Source organism: Psammomys obesus, unplaced genomic scaffold (assembly GCF_907164565.1).
Source record: "Psammomys obesus unplaced genomic scaffold, mPsaObe1.curated_primary_1811, whole genome shotgun sequence".
NCBI lineage: Eukaryota > Metazoa > Chordata > Mammalia > Rodentia > Muridae > Psammomys > Psammomys obesus.
This window is the reverse complement of record NW_026596109.1, coordinates 4307974-4330282: the sequence shown is the minus strand read 5'-3', so window position 1 is coordinate 4330282 and position 22309 is coordinate 4307974. Positions and strand designations below refer to the sequence as shown.

General features: G+C 46.3%; 2 protein-coding genes across 2 annotated transcripts in view; one reads left to right on the top strand and one right to left on the bottom strand.

Annotated features, from left to right (window-relative positions):
- The window catches only part of Jak1 (Janus kinase 1), a 119476-nt gene extending 104214 nt beyond the window's left edge, over positions 1-15262 (top strand). Inside the window, exons 12-25 of the mRNA XM_055628692.1 lie at positions 512-618; positions 2602-2745; positions 3445-3532; positions 4415-4542; positions 5441-5576; positions 7187-7338; positions 8410-8560; positions 8675-8769; positions 9637-9829; positions 10519-10643; positions 11056-11228; positions 12429-12546; positions 12952-13062; positions 14006-15262. Of these exons, the coding sequence (XP_055484667.1) occupies positions 512-618; positions 2602-2745; positions 3445-3532; positions 4415-4542; positions 5441-5576; positions 7187-7338; positions 8410-8560; positions 8675-8769; positions 9637-9829; positions 10519-10643; positions 11056-11228; positions 12429-12546; positions 12952-13062; positions 14006-14101 (1817 nt within the window). The 3' untranslated portion in view covers positions 14102-15262. The remainder of the gene's footprint in view (positions 1-511; positions 619-2601; positions 2746-3444; positions 3533-4414; positions 4543-5440; positions 5577-7186; positions 7339-8409; positions 8561-8674; positions 8770-9636; positions 9830-10518; positions 10644-11055; positions 11229-12428; positions 12547-12951; positions 13063-14005) is intronic.
- Positions 15259-22309, bottom strand: part of Raver2 (ribonucleoprotein, PTB binding 2) — a 73759-nt gene continuing 66708 nt past the window's right edge. The window contains exon 12 of the mRNA XM_055628693.1: positions 15259-17240. Within this exon, the coding sequence (XP_055484668.1) occupies positions 17094-17240 (147 nt within the window). The 3' untranslated portion in view covers positions 15259-17093. The remainder of the gene's footprint in view (positions 17241-22309) is intronic.

Here is a 22309-nt window from a genome sequence, read left to right as displayed (position 1 = left end):
TTGATCACTTACTACATTCTAGGCTATAGAAGTAGAGCAGAAAATGAGATAGACATGGGCCCTGGCTTTTTGAGATTTTATTTTGTTTTTTTAATTCTTTTTGAGACAGCTCAAGCTATTCTCCAACTCACTAATTGAATCTGACCTGGAATTCCTGATTCTATCTCTCAGGTACTAGGATTACAGGCATGTGGTACATCTAGCTGTTCTTAGATTTAAATGTTCATTTCCTAAGGGAAACTTCCCTCACCTTCATTATCAGGACAGATGTTGCTGTGTGAACCTTGGATAAATTGTAGGTCTCCATATAACTGCTGATTACATGTCATTAACTGTCATTAGCCTCTGAGCTCCTAGAGGGTATGAATTAAGCATTCACCTAACATAGATTTCTTGAATGATAGAATTTGCAAACACATGTGTTCGGTAAGCCCCATGGCTCAGCATACATTGGCTGGGCAGGATCGAGGACCTGCAGAATGGTGTTCAGAATGCTCTGATCTCTTCACAGAAATCTCCAATCTGCTAGTAGCCACCAAAAAAGCCCAGGAATGGCAGCCCGTCTACCCCATGAGCCAGCTGAGTTTTGATCGGATCCTTAAGAAAGATATTATACAAGTAAGTCCCCACTACAGGCCTTCATCCAGCTTTGGTCCTGACTCCCTGCAGGGGAGCCCCTGAGATTTGGGGGGTGGAAATAAAGTCTGCCTTGGGGAGAGTCTAGTGACAGCAGAACAAGGAGGCTTACTTTCACAGGTAAGACCACTCAGCTACACTCTCCATTTTACCCAGTCTTGCTGATGGCCACCCCCTGAGGTACTAGTCCCTGATTGATGTGGATGTATAGAGTGTGGACCAGCTGGGGTAGAGGTATGGGAACACTGACCTGGCAATGGAGTCTGGGCTGACCGCCCCCACCCCACACAGTGCTGTGTAATTGCACCTCTGGACCTCAGTCGTGCTTTACAGAAGAGACTTCCAAAAGGAATAGGGAGAAGAGAACAGGGGCAGGACAGGACAAGAACTGGCTTCAGAAAGGGACCCTCTGTGGGACTCAGATCATTGCCCAGCCTTTGCTGGGATAGAGTCAGCTACCCAGAGTCTAAGGCTTAGCAAGGCCCAGAGAGGTAAGCACTTGTATAGCTGGGGTGTAGTCGCCACCCTCAGTGCCATGGGTGAATATGCAGAGCCTGGTCTTGGAAGGGCAGAGATGATTTCCTGGAGGAGGACAGCAAAGCAGAGCCCCAGAAGATGAGTCGCCAAGTCTCTGCTCAGAGAGAGAACTGTGTTGAAGGATAGTGGAGTGGGCATTGGTCTTGTGGATTCTGTTACCTAGCCCTTGGAATTAAGTCATCCTTCTGGAGAAGAGTAATTGTCTTGAAAGCATGTGCCTTTTATGGAATGTTCTGGGAACGGAGCTTCCCATAATGTTGATGGATCACCTCATGACAGATGCAGCTCTAATGAATAGTTACAGGACCTTGCCAGAATGCAACAGACAGGGAGGATAAATGGACATTCTGCTGTGACAGATGACAAATGGTGGTATTTATGTAAATTAATATGCCCAATTAACAGTGGTGTGTCTTTCTGTAGGGAATAGGACTGGCTTCCTAGATATCGACCACAATCCATTTTCTGTATATGCAAGAGCTTCCATAAGAGCTCCCATTGACAAGTTTTGTGGGCCTAATGCTAACAACTCAATGTTGTATTTTATGAATCATATTTTGGTTTGCAAATATTAAGATTTAAAAATCAGAAGTATTGAAACTCAGCCCAGAAGTGTCCCTAGAGACAGAGACATGTCATTCTGTGCACGGGTGGTCTCACTTACCTGGTGGTGTGCTCCCCTTCCTTCCTACGGGGAAAGAAGCGGCCCAGTCCTGAACGTGCGCAGATGCTGATGGGATTTTTGCTTCTCAAGCTTCTCATGTATGTCCCTGTGGGTGTTCCAAAGTGGTGGCATGGGGAGTGGGAGAGTAGAGGTCCAGTATGGGAAAAAGCATGGACTGAAGGTTCTGAAACAGAACTCATGGGCTTGAGTGTCTGTATACTGAATGTCAGAAGCCTTTATACCTAGTCTCCTTACTCACTTCACTAAACATTGTGTAGCAGGTGCCATTGTTACTCCATTTACACAGACTGGGCTGAGATTAAGCATGGGCTGAAGGAATGCATCTTAGTTAAAGGCCAGTAAGCATCAGAGAGAGGTGTTAAAGGCCCCTTTACATTGTCCCCTAGCGCAAGCATAGAGATGCCATCTGGCAGAGTCCTCCTCGAGTCTGCTCTGGAGCCCTGGGTGTGGTTGATATGACTGGCTCTTGGACAGTGTTTACAGGTTTCTGATCGACTGTAGCTAGGTTACAGGCTAACCTTTGAAGTGGAAAACTAGCTGCTTTCAAGAGTGGGGCTGTTGCTGGGTCCAGGAAATGTCAGTGCTGTGCCTGCCTAGTTTTGAGTTTTTTTCTAGAGGCCTGATGAGGACAAGGCCCCGTGTGCCCTGGCCCCATCCCTCTGTGTTCAGTATCCCATTGAGTCCTCAGCCCTGACCTGAGTCATCATGAAGCTACAGAGACAACCTTCTGCCTCCTCCCTCAGGGTGAGCACCTTGGTAGAGGCACAAGAACACATATCTATTCTGGGACCTTGCTGGACTACAAGGACGATGAAGGAATTGCTGAAGAGAAGAAGATAAAAGTGATCCTCAAAGTCCTAGACCCCAGCCACAGGGACATTTCTCTGGTAAGTGTTCCTCTTTTCTGGAGCCAGTAGACTGAGTTGGCTGGGAAAACCTCTGTGCTTTGGCCGCCTTGTCTTTAGTCAGAGTTCCTCCCTTCAGTACTGTCTTAGACAGACTGGCTATGTAAAAGTAGTGATGGAAGACTGATGGTGGGTAGAAGCAGCCTCTTGTACCTGTCCTACCCTGGCCTGTCCTTTCCCTGCCACCAAAGGCCCCTGTGTGATGCTATGAATCTCTGGAACAAGCAAAGTGGTCTCAGAGCTCTGAAGGCATTTTCCAGGCTCCCACATATCTGGGATCATGAAAGCCCAAAGGAGTCAAATGACTTGATTAGGATCTCTCAGACTGTTAGAGAGGTCAAAGCTAAGTGTGGAGCACTAAGTGGGCTTCCTGCTTATTCTAACATAGGGGTAAATCTTGAATTTTGTGGCATTTAGTGGATGAGAGTAAGGTGGGCCTGAGGGGCTGATGGGAAAATTGGTAGATAGCTCATCCCATCAGCCTTACTTTGCATTGTTGGATTTTCTGAATAAATCCCACACTTTGGCTAGAGTGGATCAGAGGTCAAGGTACATCCATGCCACTGGACAGCCAGGAAGGTAGTTTTCAAGTCTGAGAGGTGACAGTGGGTGACTTTTTCTAGGATCCATTGATGGCCCCTTAGGCTGAGCCTATACATTCCTTTGTTCTTTTTTCCACAGGCCTTCTTTGAGGCAGCCAGCATGATGAGACAAGTTTCCCACAAACACATTGTGTATCTCTATGGTGTCTGTGTCCGAGATGTTGAAAGTAAGTTTTTCTTGAAGAGGACAGCTGGCCCTGACTGGGGGTGGGTGGATATTGTGAGGACTTCTTGGACTTTTGGCCTTCTGATTAGGAGAAATCAAGGAATTTAGCAGCTCATTTGTGGAAGTCAGTAGTAGCAATGGTTTGCTTTTCACTCATTTCCTTCTTTTTTTTTTTTTTTGTTGGTCACTCTGGACCCAAGTAGGTTGACTTGAGCACTTGAGCAGTCCAGCAAGGAATGGCAGGGCTTGAGGAAGCTGGTATGAGTGTGACTCTTGAGCTGGGGCTTTCCTGCTGAAGAGACTGCTGCCAGTAAAACTGGAGCTGGCTCCAACCTCTCTGATGTCATGTGGGCCTTCAGCTGCTCAGAGAGGTGGCCTCTCCTTTGAATTCCTGATAGGAATGTCCAAGGAAAGGAGTTGTTTCTTTAAGCTAAAGCTCTTTGAGCTCTGATGTCTGTGGTGCTGGCTGCCCTTGTGTTCACATGGGAGACTTGCTCAAGGGAAGTTTTGTCCTGTGGTCAGTCTAAACTCTGCTGCAGTGTATGAGGTTGTACAGTGGCAGTGGTGATGGCTGCTATTCAGAATCTTTGTTCTGTGTGGTACACACTTAGCCAAAGCCTGCTGTGCTTTGTTTAGCAACTCCCCCCCCCCCCTTCTCCCAAGGACCCCGGGAGAGGTAAGTGTGACTTGTTTGCACATGTACAACCAAAGGCTGAGGCTCAGGAGGGGCTGTTCCATGCTGGAGGTCTAGATTAGAAGTGGAAGAACCTGGGATTAAGCCAGTCCTGCAGTTGAGCAGTGCCTGTAAGACTACTCTGGCAAGGGTGAGAAAGCATTCCCTGTAGATAGACAGAAGGTTCTGTGGCTGTTTCTGTATCTGCAGATATCATGGTGGAAGAGTTTGTGGAGGGAGGACCATTGGATCTCTTCATGCACCGGAAAAGTGATGTACTTACCACCCCCTGGAAGTTCAAAGTTGCCAAACAGCTGGCCAGTGCCCTGAGTTACTTGGTAAGACTTTTCATGTGGGAGGCGATCCCTTTCAGGACCTAGGGTGTTGTCTAGGGGTTGGGATGAGTGGGTATGAAGAAGGTGCTGGTAAGCAGGTAGAGGGGGCATATACCAGCTGCAGGTGCAGAAGGAAAGATTTGTGTTGTGTATGGGTATGCCTGGTGCTTCATGCAGACAGCAACTGGGTGCTGTTCTGTAGGCTTACCTGCGACTCTTATCTAGTGGAAAGTAGTATGTTGGGGACTGACTGTACTGTACAGCAAGAGGAGGAACAGGACTGCTTTACTTTGCTTTTCTGTTGCTGTGAAAACTTGAGGAAAGGAGTTTATTTGACTTACTGTTTCATCACTGAGGGAAGCCAAGGCAGGAACTGAAGAAGAGACCACAGAGGAAAGCTGCTTATTGTCTTGCTTCCTCAGGTTGCTCAGTTATGTTTCTCTGTGGGGTACAGTACACAGCAGTGCCATCAACTAAGAAAATGCCCCTACAGGCTAACCTGGTGGAGGCAATCCTCCATTGAGCCTCCCTTCCCTGCGGTGACAATCAAGATCAGCTGTTACTCAGCACCCTGAATGAATAAGGGGAAATCCCTGTGTCCATTAGCACTAACATTGTGGGGCACATAACATGGGCCAGCTCTTGCAGGTTTTACATATTCTAATGTGCACAAAGCCTGTGAGGCATGCCCTGGAATTATCTGTATCGGCGATCAAGGACCTGGAACCAAGGGACGTTACAGGGTATATACACATCAAACAGACTGTCATGGGTAGGTCAGGCTGTGGGGTCTGCTGTGGCTGGAGTGGAGAGAGCTGGTCTGTGGGGCCAGGGTTGGAAACAGAAGGTGTGGCAAAGAAGACAAGGCTGCCTTGCTACATTGATCCTTTTTATTCTGCAGGAAGATAAAGACCTGGTTCATGGAAATGTGTGCACTAAAAACCTCCTCCTGGCCCGTGAGGGCATTGACAGTGAGATTGGCCCCTTCATCAAGCTTAGTGACCCTGGCATCCCAGTCTCTGTGCTGACCAGGCAAGGTATGAGTCCTGTTCCCACTGTCCATCCCCCAGCCATCTCCATTTCCTCCCTGTGCATCAGACACTGACTACCAGCAACAAGAAGGTGCTGCATTATGCAAGGCCTCCCTTTAGAAAGGAAGCCAGCAGACACTGCTGCTACCATAGCTGGATAGGCTGCAGTATGGAGGGAGGGTAGTCCCCAACAGCCCAGTCAGTGCTTTCCAGTCCTTTTGGTAAAGGTGCTGTGCTCAGTGGTGGTAAGGTAGCACAGCATCCAAGAGTTCTGGAAATGATCAGATAGGTGTTGGGGCAAGAGCCAGATGTCCTGGGTCCTCCACTGCTGTGCTTTGGATCCCCACTGTAGCCATCGGCAGTTTGGAGGATAGCACATTACCTTTAACCAAGAGATTGCTGAGATCTTTGCAGTGGACTAAGTTCTGCAGAGTTAGCAGCTCCAGAAGGAACAGCAGCTAAGCCCTGAAGCTAGTGCTGCTAAGGCTGTACTCAGCCTCCTGGTCTGGTAAGCCACACAGGAGGACCAGCGTGCCTCAAGACCTGCCCTGTTAAAGCCCCTGCTATCTTCAGCATTGGGTTTTGGTCAACTCAGCATTGTGAATTTTACTCACTAATGTATAAAGAAAGTAGAAACTATGACATAAAAGAAGCCCTGAATGGCCCTAAATATCCACTCCTTAGAAGGGGAGCAGGAATTGTTTTTTCTTTAGAGCCTGACTTACGGGTATAATGTGGCTATCCTTCAGTAGTCCTTGGCAGACACCCCTGTCAAGGGTCTTGTGCTTGGTGAGCCACTGATGACTAAGCAGAGGAGCCTGGAATCCAATAATGCCCATAATCCAGAGTGGATCTGGGGGCAAGCCCCAGTTCAGGAAGTTGTTGACACTTCGTGTGGCTGTTGGAGCTCGCAGCCATATGTAGCCATGGCAGGGCAGAGATACATGAGCTGTGCAGGAGGGTAGATGAGAGGGTTGGGAAGGTTGGGTGGGCTTGAGTCCAGTGCTAGCTCAGGGGTCACACTGCTGCTCCACCTTCCTTCACAGCTAGGAGGATGTTCTGTGGAGGCCACTGCATTAGTCAAGAACACTTCCGGGGGACATGGCAGAAGTATTTTTGAGGTAGAAGAAGCCAGAAAGAGAAGCCTAAGAGGTCATTAGGAGAAAGAGATATATAGCTGCCTTTTTTAAAAAAACTTGTTTCCTTGAAAAGGAAACCCACGTAAAATCAACACTAACAGTGTGTCACCATAGAGTAGGATGTGTGTGGGCAACTGCCTGCCTCTGCGTAGGTGGGACTTCCTTCCCACGCCTCCTCTTTTCCGTCCCTAGCCTTTACACACAGACCCCTGTTCTTCCTTAGTGGCTCTGTCCTGTGGTATTCAGCTGCATGGGACACCAGGTTTTAGAAGATGGCCCATCTCGGGGAGTAGTGCTGGTGCTGATCCAGAAGTACCCAGTCAGGGACTGGAAGACTGCTGATGGGCTCAGCGCAAGGCTTACGTGGCCAGGAATCCTGCAGGCTGCAGGCCCACCCTTCTGGCTGCAGTGGCAGTGTTTTGTATACTAGATGGTCCCAGGAGTTGGTCCATAGACAGGTCTGTTGTCTTTCTCCAGAGTGCATAGAGCGGATCCCCTGGATTGCTCCTGAGTGTGTTGAAGACTCCAAGAACCTGAGCGTGGCTGCTGACAAATGGAGCTTTGGAACCACACTCTGGGAAATCTGCTACAATGGCGAGATCCCCCTCAAAGACAAGACCCTGGTTGAGGTGAGTTGTTTCCAGAATGAGAAGGGTGCGATCTCAGATGCTCGTGGGCCTTGCACAATTCTAAGAAGTAAACATAGGCTTGTGCATGAATCTCCCCAATAGACCTACGAGCTTTGTCATCTTAAATGTAACTAACCTCCTCAGGCCTCAGCTCCATTGTCTATAAAATGGAATAAATAATGACTCTTTTGTAGAGTTCTTGGGAAGGCAAGACAGACCTTGAACTGCTGCAGTATTAAACTGAGGTTTTAAATGCCTGTTGAGCTCCTGCTGTGTACTGTCCTAGACAGGACTGAGACTTGGGCCTTGCCTTCCCCTGAGACTCCTAAGGCTGGCAGGGGAGGTAAGCTCAATGCAGGTAATCGTGATTCTATGGACAGTACCTTTGCAGTCCAGCATGGAAACGGAAAGACAGTGATTTCACTTAGTTTTAAAAAGTGATATTATTTCTGATTTTAAAATAATAAAAAAATGTATTTCAGAAGGTCATCACTGTGCCATTCCTGGCTGCTATTAATACTTTGGCATGGTATACATGTTGGGTTTTAGCTTTAATGCTGTGTGAGCACTTCCGCATGGGATTCTTCGAATTTTTATAAACTTATTGAGTTAATTGTCTAATTCAGCTCTGACTTACTTAGCTAATCTTACATTTGGTATTTATACTGTTTGCTTTGTCCAGTTTTGCAGGGAATAAGTTTGTAGGTTAGGCTTAGGCTTGTGTGATTTATTTCTAAGTAATGCAGTAACTGGAATTAATGAGTCAGAGTTTGAATTGGAAGGCTGTTGCTCGTTGCCACACTATTCCAGAAAAGCTACTGGGCTTCCCTAGTATGCAGCAACTTGGAAGTGGGATATGCTACTCGTTCTCCTTAAGTCTGGGTCATTTCACTATCAGGACTGTGGTTTCCTCATCCTGGAATAAGACCACTGAAAACCCACATTGAGGAAATTTGCCTTTTGCCTGAGATGTTGGGGATTAAAGCAGGGATTGGCAATTGATTCTGACAGTGGGGAGTGGAAGGTCTGAGGGTGGGTGCTTGCTCTCTCAATTGTCATTCTTCTTTACAGAAGGAGAGATTTTATGAAAGCCGCTGCAGGCCAGTGACTCCATCTTGCAAGGAGCTAGCTGACCTTATGACTCGCTGCATGAACTATGACCCCAATCAGAGGCCCTTCTTCCGAGCCATCATGAGGGACATTAATAAGCTGGAAGAGCAGAGTAAGTTTGAGCCAGGATCAGCCCCAGCCTCAGAGACTGGTGGAGCAGGGAGAATGGCGGTCCTGAAAATTGCTTGTAGCTAATCTGTTTCCTTGTTTCTTCAATGTCTGTTAGATCCAGACATTGTTTCAGAAAAGCAGCCAACAACAGAGGTGGATCCCACCCATTTTGAAAAACGTTTCCTGAAGAGGATCCGTGACTTGGGAGAGGCAAGTTATACTCCGGCTCTTGCATGTTACCTGCCTGCATGGAAAGCTGCCATATACCCCCCTCCCCAACCTGCATCAACATTTATAAAAGCACCTTAATGTACTTTGTGAGGGGCACTGTGCTTGACACCAGGCCAGGTCATGTGCCCTTGCACATGGCTGACTGTATGAGCACACAGGACCTGTGAGCTTCCTCAAGAGCCTTGTCTTCTCTATGGTGGAGGAGAAGGCCAAGCACAGACTTGGTCCAAATAGGGAAATCTCTAACTCTGACTCTGCCAAGATTATACTGTATGACTCCATAAATGAGGAAAGTGCCAAACTAAGAATTATTCCTTTGGATAAAGCTAATGTGACCACAGCAGTTTGATAGACCCTCCATAGTTCACTTAGCATCATGACTGTCTACTAAGTTAGCAGCATCTGTATTGGACATTTTCACAGGTGTGGTCCTTCATCCTCATACTATAAAATGGCTCTTCTGCGATTTGATGGTCCCCTGTGCAAATGTTCTTTTCAGCCCCACTAGCCCTGTCCTGTAGCATGGGCCTATAACTATGAAAGAATGCCTCAGTTGTTCTCTGGATTTAGAGGCAGCCTCATTGCTGGTGGAGTACACTGCCTTGGAAAGCAGGATTGATAAAGTGGCCCCTTAGTCACCTGCTGCTTTCTTAGACTTAGCTCAGTAGCAGAAGTCAGTGAGGTCAAATGAGGATGAGCTGAGGCGAGTGGAGAGTCCAGGTGACCTAGAAGGTCAGACTGTGTTGTTGCCCATGGCCTTGAAAGGCACAGCATGAGAACAAGGCATTTCCTCAGTGCATCTAGTTTGTCTGGGCCTCTCTGATAACATGGACATCTTCCTTCCAGGGTCACTTTGGGAAGGTAGAACTTTGTAGATATGATCCTGAGGGAGACAACACAGGGGAACAAGTGGCTGTCAAGTCCCTGAAGCCTGAGAGTGGAGGTAACCACATAGCTGACCTGAAGAAAGAGATAGAGATCTTACGGAACCTCTACCACGAGAACATTGTGAAGTACAAAGGAATCTGCATGGAAGACGGTATGCTGTGCACACTGGACTCTGGATTCTAAGGCCCCCTGCTAACAGGCAGTCCTCAGCCTCATCTTTACCAGCTCCTGTGGGCTGTCAGATTCCCAGGCCTCATGCTGATAAGGCCCTTACCAGCTACTGGTCTCACAGGCTGTCTAGACTCTCTCCCAATCAAGGGATGTGGACTCTATCTTTCCAGGGATCTGTGCATAGTGCTGGGAATAGGACTTCACCAGTCCAGAGAGCCACACTGACGCTACAAGGAAGTGGCAACCGGGCACCCCCCTCTCCCATTCTGATCTAGTACTACCTAGGGCATTTTGCTTTGTCCTTATCCACACCAAGGTAGCAAGGAATATTTAGTAATATTTACTAATACTGTGCCTTGTTTGCAAGGCAGCCTACTATTCATTCATGTGCTTTAAAACTGATTCTAAGAGGGTATGGGCTCTAACTTTAAAACTAACGTTCGTCTAGTGATGTACAAAGCACGAGGGCTGCATTATCCTGAACCCGGTTTGGGCTGCAGGCAGGAACGGAGACATGACACCTGTTTACTGTTGAAGTGTCTATGTGCCAGTGGATAGGTTCTTCCCCTGCTTCAGAGGCTAAGCTGAAACTCCTCCAGGCCCTTTCTGCAGAGCCCCCATGCTCATCCTGTTTTCAGCCTCATCTTGATGCCAGTTTCTCCTGAACAGGAGGGAATGGTATCAAGCTCATCATGGAATTTCTGCCTTCGGGAAGCCTAAAGGAGTATCTGCCAAAGAATAAGAACAAAATTAACCTCAAACAGCAGCTAAAATATGCCATACAGATTTGTAAGGTAAAAACACAAACAAAAAAAGTATGTTTTTTTTTTTTTTTTAAAGCAGGGATTGTATACTGGGTAATTGGTCAGTAGGACCTCAGTGGGAGACTGTGTAATAACTGAATTGAGTTTTCTATTCTGTACCATTTGCATGAAATATCACACAAGACAGTGGGTTTGTGAAGTCCAACAGCTTCAGTTGGACTTTTAAGTTTTGGATTGTTTAATCTTATAACAACAAAAACTGTTAGTGATATGGGAGCAAAATGATGTTGTGTTTTGTTTCACAATTGTGGAGTGGAAGATTAAACACAATGTGAAGTGACTTGCAGTGGGCCTGATCCACACCTCTCTTAGGGGAGGACTGTCTGGGTTCTCAACAGTACGATCACCTTTGCAGTACGCCTGATCCACACTTCTTTCGTAGGGGATGGACTATTTGGGTTCTCGACAGTATGTTCACCGAGACTTAGCAGCAAGAAATGTGCTTGTTGAAAGTGAACACCAAGTGAAGATCGGAGACTTTGGTTTAACCAAAGCAATTGAAACTGATAAGGAGTACTACACAGTCAAAGATGACCGAGACAGCCCAGTGTTTTGGTATGTGAATCATCTCATCAGTGCTTCATAGGTTAGCATTGTTTGGAAGGGTTCTATCTAGCCATGCCTGGGTGTTTGTTCGTCAGCTGCTCTACTCAAAGCTGAGCTTTTACTCAAAGCACCAGCTTTCTAAGAATGGAAGAAGTCTGGCTATCATCATTTCAGCCTCTGTAGCTTCATGTGAGCAGGCAGCACCAAGCACAGTTCCCACCAGTTAGAGGAACCATCCTAGTTAGAGAGCCACACACTGACCACTGCAGTCTCTCAGCCCAGAGCACTCTCCTGGGGAAAGCTGCCTGTGTTCTGCAGCAAACACACGGCCCTCCGCACCAGCAAGGCATATATATATACTTTTTTTCTCGTTTTAAAAAGTGTTTTGAGGCCCTTGTTTATGCCAAAGGCTGAAGATATGGTGACCCAGCCAGTGAGTCCTGTATTATGGTTGAGGCAGCTAATTTTGTGGAGCAGTGGCACAAGCTTTGGGCATGGCTTTTGAAAGATGCTGCATGTTTGGGTAAAAGCTCAAAGATTTGGGGGCCTGGGGAGCTGGGGGTAGGAGGCCTGTGCTGTGCTGCTGACAATGAGAGGGGAACTGAAATGTAGGGAGTCATTGGGCAGGTTTGTAGTGGGTGGCTGAGTCAGAGCTGAAGAACCCGAGTTTGGGAGCCAGGACTTCACCCCAGTAGAAGCCACCAGGAAGTTGAAAGATAGAGTTTGTGCTGAAGGTCACCATAGAAGGGAACAAAAAGGAACAAGGGAATCCAGTTCAGCTGCTTCAGTAACCCAGATAGGAGCCACACGACTGGGAACTGGTGGTTGGGACAGTGGGAAGTGGATCTGTCTGAGGAATGTTCAGGAAATCAATTCTGGGGTGCCCTGACACCTGGTATGGGCACTTGGACATACACCAGAGAGGACATTGCTTCTGAGTTTGCAGGGATATGACTTGGGGCTAGTCTTCAGGGGGCTGTTCCCTCCCCAAAAGAATGTTCCCTGGAACATGAGGAACACAAGTCTTCCATTTGAAGGCAAGTAACATGCTGCTGTGAGCCATTAGGTTGCTGCTTCATACGTCAGACATGCACCATGGCAGCACAGATGGACTGGCACTCCACAGTCCACCAGAGAAGTGGCTTTCCTCAGGAACCTACCCTGTCATTTTTAGAAGAAATAAAGGCTCATCCCCTGCTTTTCTTTCAGGTACGCTCCGGAATGTTTAATCCAGTGTAAGTTTTACATCGCCTCTGACGTCTGGTCTTTTGGAGTGACACTGCATGAGCTGCTCACCTACTGTGACTCAGACTTTAGTCCCATGACTGTAAGTATTAACCGCCCCAAGCCCCTGCTCTCCTCTCAAGTTGTGCTTTACATGGAGTCCAGTTAGAGTGCCACACAGAGAGGATTATAGTCAAGTTCCATTTGGCCTGGCTTGTTACTTGGCAAGGTCTGGCAAAGTTTGCCTTCACAAGTGCAGAATTTCTCTTTGATGACCCAGATTTTTAGGGTGAGGGCCATCTTAAGAGGGTGATGAGCCCTGAGCACTAGGCAGGGGCTTTGTTTTCACTTCACTGACAGCTGTGATTGCTCCCTCAGATGTTGCTTATAGACCGATCCTCGAGAGCAAATAAAGGTTTTAGATTTTCATTTATTGGAGAAAAGCTTTGTTGCTTTTGTTAGTTCTGGAAGCTTCACCTTAATTTTGTTTGGTTTTTATTTTACATAGTTGTTCCTGAAAATGATAGGCCCAACTCATGGCCAGATGACAGTAACTCGGCTTGTGAATACTCTGAAAGAAGGAAAGCGCTTGCCGTGTCCACCCAACTGTCCTGAAGAGGTAGGTGTGTCCCCTTCATGGGAATGAAACTTTCTTTTCAATATTTCAGGGAGGGGAAGGGAGCAGAAGAACCTTAATCTGGCTGGAGAGTTAAGAATCTTGCTACTTTTTCAGAGGACCAAGGTTCGGTCTCCAGCATCCACGTTAGAAAAGACATTTGAGAAATTACCCTCCGGGTGGATGGTAGCAGTGTTCAAGCAGAGCTCCTCTTGGGGAGCTGTACCCTCAATCCCCTGCATGTCTGTTCACCTGCCTTCCCAGAGAACACTTGCAGTGAGGTCTTGCGATTGCTTGTATAATACTTTGTATAATATTTTCAGTTTTCTATATTCTAAATTGGAGCAAGCCTTTCAGCTCTCGGCTCTTTAACTGTGAGAGCTGCCTTCCCCTCTCACTGGGTCGCAATAGTGACCTGGATTCTGTTGAAGGTCAACCTGTGAGTTAATCAAATGTTAATACCATTTATGAACATTTTTTTTCTGTTAAATTATTCAGATACTCCATTCTTTAGTCCTTTTATGGAGAGGCAGTTTTCTAACATTCTCAAACTTATTTTCTTATTCTTTGTTAATGTTGTGTTTTCATCTGAGTATGCTGTTGCGTGCATGCTTATATGTGCATACAAGTATACATGTTTTTTAATGTGTGGGCACTTGTGGATGCCAGAGATTGAGGTAGTGTGTCTTCCTTGGTTGCCCTGGTTTTTGCTTACTAAGGCAGGGTCTTCCTGAAGCTAGCCCTCCTGTCCGGCCAGTTTGCCCTACAGCTTCTGCACCTACCTGGCCTCTTTATATGTGTATTTTTGTGCCATGGCACTGAACTTCTGTTACACTTGTGGGACAAGTACTTTATCCACTGAGCCATCGCTCCAGCCACTCTTATTTTTTTTTTAATCTCACAAATATGTCATTATTTGTACTGTTCTTGCTTTTATTTTTCATAGGTTTATCAGCTTATGAGAAAATGCTGGGAATTCCAACCATCTAATCGGACGACCTTTCAGAACCTCATTGAAGGATTTGAAGCACTTTTAAAATAAGAAGCATGGGTAACATTTAAATTCCCATTTATCAAGTCCTTCTCTCCCAAGCCATTTAGAAACTTTTTTAAAATGAAAAAGTTTGTATTCTGCCTAAAAAGTTGCTCAACAAAAACTTGAGTTATGTATACATGCATATGTCACACTGTCACTCAATGTGTGACAATTTCTCTTTAAAGTTGCCACATCTTAAATTTAGTGAGGAATAACAACAACCAAAATACTAAGAATGTGCCTAAGCACTCCTTTTGGAAATACCGTATGACCAGTTGCGTAGCACAGGACTTCTGGCACTCTTTTTTTGCTGGCATATTGATCTTAGATAAAAACTGGTGGACTTGGCTGAACCTCTCCCTTGCCCTGAAATCTTAGTATCTATACAGTGATAGTCCAATTGAGTAGGTACCGCTTGGTATACTATAGTTCCTATTAAAAAAAAGAGTCTATTCCTGCTATCCAGTGGGACGCAATCTTAGGCTGTCTGTGCAGTAGCCCAGCTGCTGTTCCGTTGGCTGAGCACTGGTACCCACTGTGGGACAAACTGGTTCTGCAGGAGATAGCCTGGCATAGACACTCTGCATGGGACTTCTTGAGAACTAGGCCTGTGTCCATGCTTTCCTGCACAGCCTGCTTCCATCAGACTCCTCTGACCTGGACGCTATCACACCTGCCTTTAAGAATACCAGTGCATACCTCTTCATAACTACTGCCTGGGAGCAAGCTGTCAAACAGAAGACAACACCATCTACAAAAGCTAGTCGCCGTTTTGACCCTTACCCTATACTGCAAAACTACAAAGAGAAGACCCAGCCAGAGGCGCACCAGACTGGAGTTCAGAATTCATGAGGCAGGTCTCAGTTTGCTTGGAGGTTTCTAGGTAATCAGCAATGTTCAGTTTCTGATTCAACGTGCACCATAAAGTTCTTCATGACCAAGAGTCTGGCAAACTTATTAATGCTGTCTAGTACTTGTTTGATATTTTTCAGCTTTTGAGCCCCCTCCCACAAAGAATTCAAGATCACTTTAGTAGCAACAGAACAGTTGCCATTTAAATTTGTTTAGTTGCTATATATCACCATAGTCCCGGTTTATGTCAAACCTGTGGCCTGCTCTGTATGCACTTTGTTTACTCTTTATACAATAAACATACTAAAGACTTCACATGCATATGCCTTTTAATATTAAGCTTGCATTTTGAAACATTTCAAAACATTAGGTGACATAGAAAAATAACAGCCTAGATTTCTGGGGGTTGGTTGTAATGACCTTGTACTAACGTCACTTGATTTGCACTTCTCTTCTGTCCAGTAATAATGGGCACAGGCTGGTATGGAGGAGGACCCACATGTAATGGAAAGCGTCTTTACATTCCCTCTGCTGTTTCCTCCTCACTTTACAGCTCCAATGTAGCAGTCACAATCCTTCCCATGCTCCGTTCACGTGAAGACAGCAAAAGGCAGGGGAAGTGCAGGGCATGGACAAGCCATTAGTCATCTGCTGTGTGCCTCATAGTGGTCAGTCATTTATAGGTAGTATGCTTAGGATTGTCTTAAATTTTCAGCTGTCATTTTTCAGTGGAAGCTGGTATATGTAATAAGTTAGCCCAACTAATATTCATTATAAAGCATATAACATGTAGCAGTTTTAGACATTACAATTAATGCTGGAGATCTATATCGTAGTCAAAAATGATAAGTCCCCCAAATAAGGTATTTTAATGATCTGATCCTACAGACTAGGATCACTGAGACCCCAAACTTTATTGGTTAGAGTCTCTTTACGATGAACAAACAGACATTTCTAGATGGAAAAAAGGTCCCTCTCAACACTAAGATCTTCAGAAAATGGTGAGGTCAAAAGTCACATTAATAAAGACAAACATTCTTTCAGAAGTAAATTGGATTAAATATCCATTGTCTCTCAGCTTAACTACCAAAGAATGACTAATAAACCAGAGTGAGGTAGAGCTTATTAGCTCAGAATTGTCCCATATACTCCCTCAGAAGTGGCGGTGTGGACAGCTCTGCCATGTCATGGCCCTGTCTAATGAGACCTTCACTCCTGTATGCTGTGGAATGGCATAGAAACCTAGCCTCCATGCCATCCACATGTCTTACATAGATAAAAGGAATAGGGAGACAGGTCAGCAAACCTTAGGAAGGATGGGAGAGGCTCTCTGTTCCCATTGTGTAAATGAGTGCGCTTCACTGTGTTCCAAATGCAATCTTGGGGACAATGAAATCGCAGTTCCGTGTTGAAGTTCTCCCTTAGCTCCAGACATGTAGACATGTAATCACTGGTCCACGGGCAACACAGAGCTAGGTGGAGGATTCCATGTGGCCCTCGTCTGTACTTTGCTAACCCTTGCATTTATTTAACCGAAGTTACTTTTCCTGTAATACTGTTTCCACAAAAGGTATAAATTGTAAGTGACACCTCATAGGTTAAACATCTGAAGTGATGTTGCCGTCACTCTGCACTGAGTTGGTACTGAGTGGCCTTGTGGCGCTAATGGCGTCAACACGAGAGCGTCTGTCTAGTATCGCCCCTGCATGGGTGGGACTGCCGCCCTTGGAGTATGAGGACAGACAGATGAGGGTATTCTAGGGAGAGTATGGTAAATGCACATCGGCTGATAAATTCATCCTAAGGCTAAGGAAACAACAGTTTCCCATTTATTGCTTCAGACTCATATATGATGTCAAAATTGTTCCCAGGCCCGAAACAAGGACTATTGGAATGCTGAGTTTCTGGTGAGCAGAGTCGTTACCACATGGGTTAAGACACATGTAATGCTAGTGGGAAATGCCCTCAGCCAGTGACGTTTCTTATTGCTAGTCGGGTATTTGGCTGATCTGCCTGCTGCATGACAGTTCCTTTTAGGAAGTCAGAAACCCGTATTGAAAGGATATGGCTAGTGTGAATGAAGTTAAGGCAGCGATGAGCAGCAGCCCCTCCGGAGCACCGCCGCAGGTGGCAGGAGCCACCCAGCTCAGTACACACGCTTCTTTTTCAAGTAGGTCTCTGTGTAGCTCACGCCTGTGTCCTGAGGGTGCTGGCCAGCCACTTCTACTGGGCCCGCTTCTGGGGCAGAGATGAGATAGGAGGAGCCTCGCTTCTCATTTCTCAGAGAAGATACCTGTGAGAAAGGCAGTGAAGAGGTCTGTAAGATGCCTCAAAGACACCTGGAGTTGGTGTGACTAGAATCACAGAATGCCAAAACTATCAAGAAATGCACAAACACCTTTGTTACAGGAATTAGACTTTCAAATCTTAATAGAAAGCGCCTGTGGAGAGAGCAGCCTCCTGGCATGCAGGAGGCCCTGTATTCCGTCCCAGCACCACAGAACAAAGCAGTCATATCCAGAACCCTTCCAGAACACGAGCCAGACCTCTGAGCCCTCACCTCAGTCTTGGGATGTGGGAGAAGGAAACTGCTCCAGTTCATACCTGAGTCAGTGTTTCTGATGGAGGAGGCAGGCTGAAGAGTGGACCTGTATGAGGAAGCATGTTAAAGTCTGCCTCCCAACTGGGCGGAAGAACTGGTTGAGTGATGTCGGGGAAAATGATAGCACTATCAAGAGTAGTGGGATCTCAAAACTTTGGGGCCCCAAATGATCACTTTCAAGAGTGTGGTCCGGAAGGGGCCTAACATTTCCCATAACAGGCCACTGGACAGCACAGCCTGAGGTGCTTGTTAAGGCCATTACACAACCCAGATACGCAGTGTGAGAAGAGCTGACAGGGAAGCGGTCAGTTTAACAACACTGGAGATTTCTCCCATGCATGGTCTCTGAATCAGCAACTGTCCTTTTTAAAACCTTACAAGAGAAGAGGCTGCAGCACAATGACAGCCTTTGTCCCTCCATCACTCTGTCAAGAAGAGGCATGAGAGCTCATGGGTTGCTCAGTGGCACAGCAGTTGCCTTGGGTTTGATTTGATCCTGAGCATTAAGAAAAAAGGGGCAGGGGGCCAGAATGACAGAACACTGAAAGCTAGGCTCCCTGCATTGGTATTATCCTCCTATAACCTTGGTCCAAGGCTTGTTTCTCAATCTGTGGGTCAAATACCCTGCATATCAGATATTTACATTACCATCCTAACAGTAGCGAAGCTACAGTTAATAAAGTAGCAATGAAAGTAATTTTAGCTGGAGGTCACCACAAACTGTATTAAAGGGTCACAGCATTAAGGTTGAGAACCTCTGCACTAAGGAATATTCATAAGGCCAAACACAGATTAGCATTTGCTTGGAAATCATGGAGGGACATGGATGAAACTCAGCTGGCTGTAGGTTGGGAGTCGGTGCTGCCTTACTACTAGCCCAGACTTCTTTTCCAGCAACTTTGTCTGAAATAGACACTTGCTGCTTGCTGGGCCTCACCCCACCAACACAGTTGACCCTTCCAGGAGCACAGCCTTACCTTTCTTCCTCTTACAAAGGAGCTGCCATTCTGTAAATGAGATCTTCCCAAAGATGAAGGGTAAGAGGCAAATGTATGTTACAGTGGCCAGAGCCCTCCCCATACCCCCTCCCCATACTGTATGGTAATTCGTGTGTCAGTTTCTTAAAGCAACAGTTTGAACTGTCCCCCTTATAGGTCAGTTTTCTGCCAAACCAGGTGGACCCTAGACGTTCTTATTCAAATGGTTCTTACCCCATCCACTGAACAAACTGAGATTGAAGAGATGAGCATGAACATCAGAGTTGCGCAGAAAAACATTAGTAAGAATGGGAAATGAAAATGGCATGGGTGCTTACACAGAAGTGGGAGAAGGATGATTCTGAGGCAGGGGGATGTCTGAATTTATGGGCTAGCTGGGGGCCATGTGGTAAGATCATGTCTCAACAATTAAAAAAGTGTGGGCTGGAAAGATGGCTCCATGGGTAAGAAAGAGCACTTGCTGCTGTCTCTAGGTTTCTATGATGACAAAACACCGTGACCGAAAAGCAAGTTGGGGAGGTAAGGGTTTATTCAGCTTACACTCAGGAACACAAGCAGGGCAGAAACCTGGAGGCAGGAGGCAATGCAGAGGCCATGGAGTGGAGTGCTGCTTACTGGCTTGCTCCCCATGTCCTGCTCAGCCTGCTTTCTCAAAGAACCTAGGACCACCAGCCCAGGGATGGCTCTACCCGCCATGAGCTGGGTCCTCCCCCACTGGTCACTAATTGAACAGATGCCTCACAGCTGGATCTCATGGAGGGTTTTCCTCAACTGAGGCTCTTTCCTGTCTGATGACACACAAATCCAGCAGGTATACCGCTCTTCCAGAGGACCAGGTTCATGTCCCAGCAGCCATACTAGTGAGCTCACAATCCTTTCTAAGTCCAGATCCTTTCTAAGGGATCGGACACCCTCGTCTCACACACTCACGCACGCGCGCGCGCGCACACACACACACACACACTAACCTGCTGCTTTGGTGAAGCTGCACTGGGATATTTACATTCCCCAAAGAATCATTGACCCATCGGTGTGAACACTTTCATCTTCAGCAGGGCTCTCTTCAGGGTGAGGAAAAACTGCCTAGCATGATTCTGCCCTAGGATTCTGATCTTTGGAATCACAACACAGGCTGAGATGTTCAGGGTGCCATAGTTATAACATCACTAAGTTTCCTAGTGCTTGGGTGGTCCCGAGTGGAATCGCTCTCCACTCTCCTCCAACCTCCCACAGGGGAACTCAGCGTCTTCACTCTTAGATATTTATTTCACCAAGAAGATGAGAAATGCACAGTTAGTGATTTCTAGACTCTTCCTTTACCCCCATTCCTTGCCGATCTCAACCAGCCACGTAATTTGTACCAAACAACATTCTCCCCCACATCCAGACTTGTGTGATGACCGAGCAACAGCAAACATCACCCTGGACCCGTCACACAAACTAAGCCTCCTCCCAGCCCTCCACAGCCCATTCCACTCACGTTCCTACCCATCCCAGCCAGTGACAATTCCATTTTTCCAGGCCCCAGACCTTGGGCCATTCGAACTTCCACCCTCAGCATACTCTTTTCTCAATCCCCTTTGTTCCCTGTCAGCCACTGTGCTCCAGGGTCCACGCAGCAACATTTTTATTTGCACTGCAACTGTTTCCTCCCGGGTGCTACGCTCTGCGGTCACAGTGCAAAGTACAACCCTAAGTACATACAAGGGCCCACAAAGGCCTTAACCTGTGTGTCCTGTCTCCACCCACTGTGACATCACTTTCCATGTTGCTCAGGCTCTCCTGACTGGGCACTCGGCCCCTCTCTCTCTCTCCTCCTTCCTTTATAACATGGCAAGCATGTCTGCCTCACGTACCTCTGCATTTGCTCTTCTTACCGTATGACCGACACCTGTGTCTACAAGCCTCATATCTGCCCCCAAATTCACCTGCCAGAAGTCACTGTGTCACATCTTTAAAAGTTGAAATCACCCAAGTCTCAGTGGCCACCGCTGTAAAACATATACACTTAAAAGTTCATATAATGGTACAATTGAATGAGTGTCCCCGAAAGGTCTACATGGGTCTGCAGATGCTGTTGTCATGGGCATTTTGCACTATTTCTCCACTAGGTGGCAGCATTAGGCTAAGGAGAGCCCCAGCCTCTTCACAGCTTTTTTTTTTTTGTTCATTGCTGGGTTTGTGCCCACCCCAACTCATCCCACATTCTATGGCTGATTCCCTAAGGTTGGGCAGCCAGCTTTCCACTAGGAAAGATGGCTGTAGCCAGGGAAACACAAGACTATGGCTCAGCAGTGCAAAACACTCCTGACAGTGAGCCAGGTAGCTGCCAGCAAGCCAAGTGTGGAAGGAAAAACCCATCACAGTTTAATGGTCACAGAAAACGGTGAAGGAATTCCTAAATTACCCCTCAAATTACTGAAACTAGTGATTTTGTTATGCTAAAAAGCCACTGATAAATGCTGGCCTGTTACTTCCAGTTTAATAAAAGGGAGAGGGCAGGGACATCCTATTGTTTTGTCAGATTATAGTTAGGAAGTTATCCTCACGTATTAAATAAATATTTAATAAGCTGGCTCATAGTCTCCTGTAACAAGGGCTCCTAACAGCCATCTGATGCAGACAGACCTGGTCATCTTTACCTCAGAATCTGAAATTTCAAACTGTGCATGTCCAAATTAAGAAGATCCTTCAGATTGTAACACTATTGGAGTTTAAAATAACTACATTTGGTTTTGGCTTCGCTTTTCATAGTTCACTTCAAATACTTACGACATGTAGGGTTTTGGAAAAATCAGCAGCATCTCAGTGGTGATCCTAGTAACTACAGCCAGTAAAATGGGTAGGGGAGCCCATTTAAAACTGGCTTCTAATTAGCTCTAGACTAGAAACCAGCAGTTTAACTTGTATACACACTTTGAAACTTCTGAACACTGAGTAAATGCGCTTCCTCTATTTCGGACAGTCCTCTATTTAGCTTAGTTAAGGTTTGTTTCTAAGGTATCAGAATCCAGGGGCTAGCAGGATGGCTCAACAGTTACGGGTGTACACTGCTCTTGCAGAGAAGCTTGGTTCAGTTCCCAGCACCCACACTGGACGGCTCCAGCTCCAGATCTGATATACTCTTTTGACTGGTTTCCAATCTAATCTCTCTTCTTCCTGCTGCTTTATTAGTAGGGAATCTTTTCTTCCTGTTTTTTTAGTCCTGTGCTTTTACCATCTAATGTGATTTTTAATACCACAAAACAACTGCCAGGTGGTGGTGGTGCAGGCTTTTAATCCCAGCACTTAAAAAGGCAGATCTCTGAGTTCGAGGTCAGACTGGTCTACACAGCAAGTTCCAGGACAGTCAGAGCTACACAGAAAAACCCTGGCTTGAAAAAAACCAACCAACAACCAAAACCAACAACCAATCAACCAAACAACCAACCAGAAAAGAAACAAAACCAAACCCCAAGTAACTCCTGTCAGTTCTAGAATGACTCAGTTCGTTTTAAATGTGTATCTCTTTCTGAGATCCCGTATCTGTCAGGATGTTTTTATGTTGTTGCCACATTTGTTTTAATGGCATTGTTTCCTAATATCAACACCTGGGCATCACGGATCTGTCTTCCTTGTGTAACTTTTAATTTTGTCTTATGTGTACAGGTGTTTAACCTGCTTGTATGTCTGTGCACTGCATGTGTGTGTGGAGCCCATGGAGGCCAGAAAAGGGTGCTGGATCCTAGGCAGTGGAGTTAAGAGACAGTTGTGCACACTGCC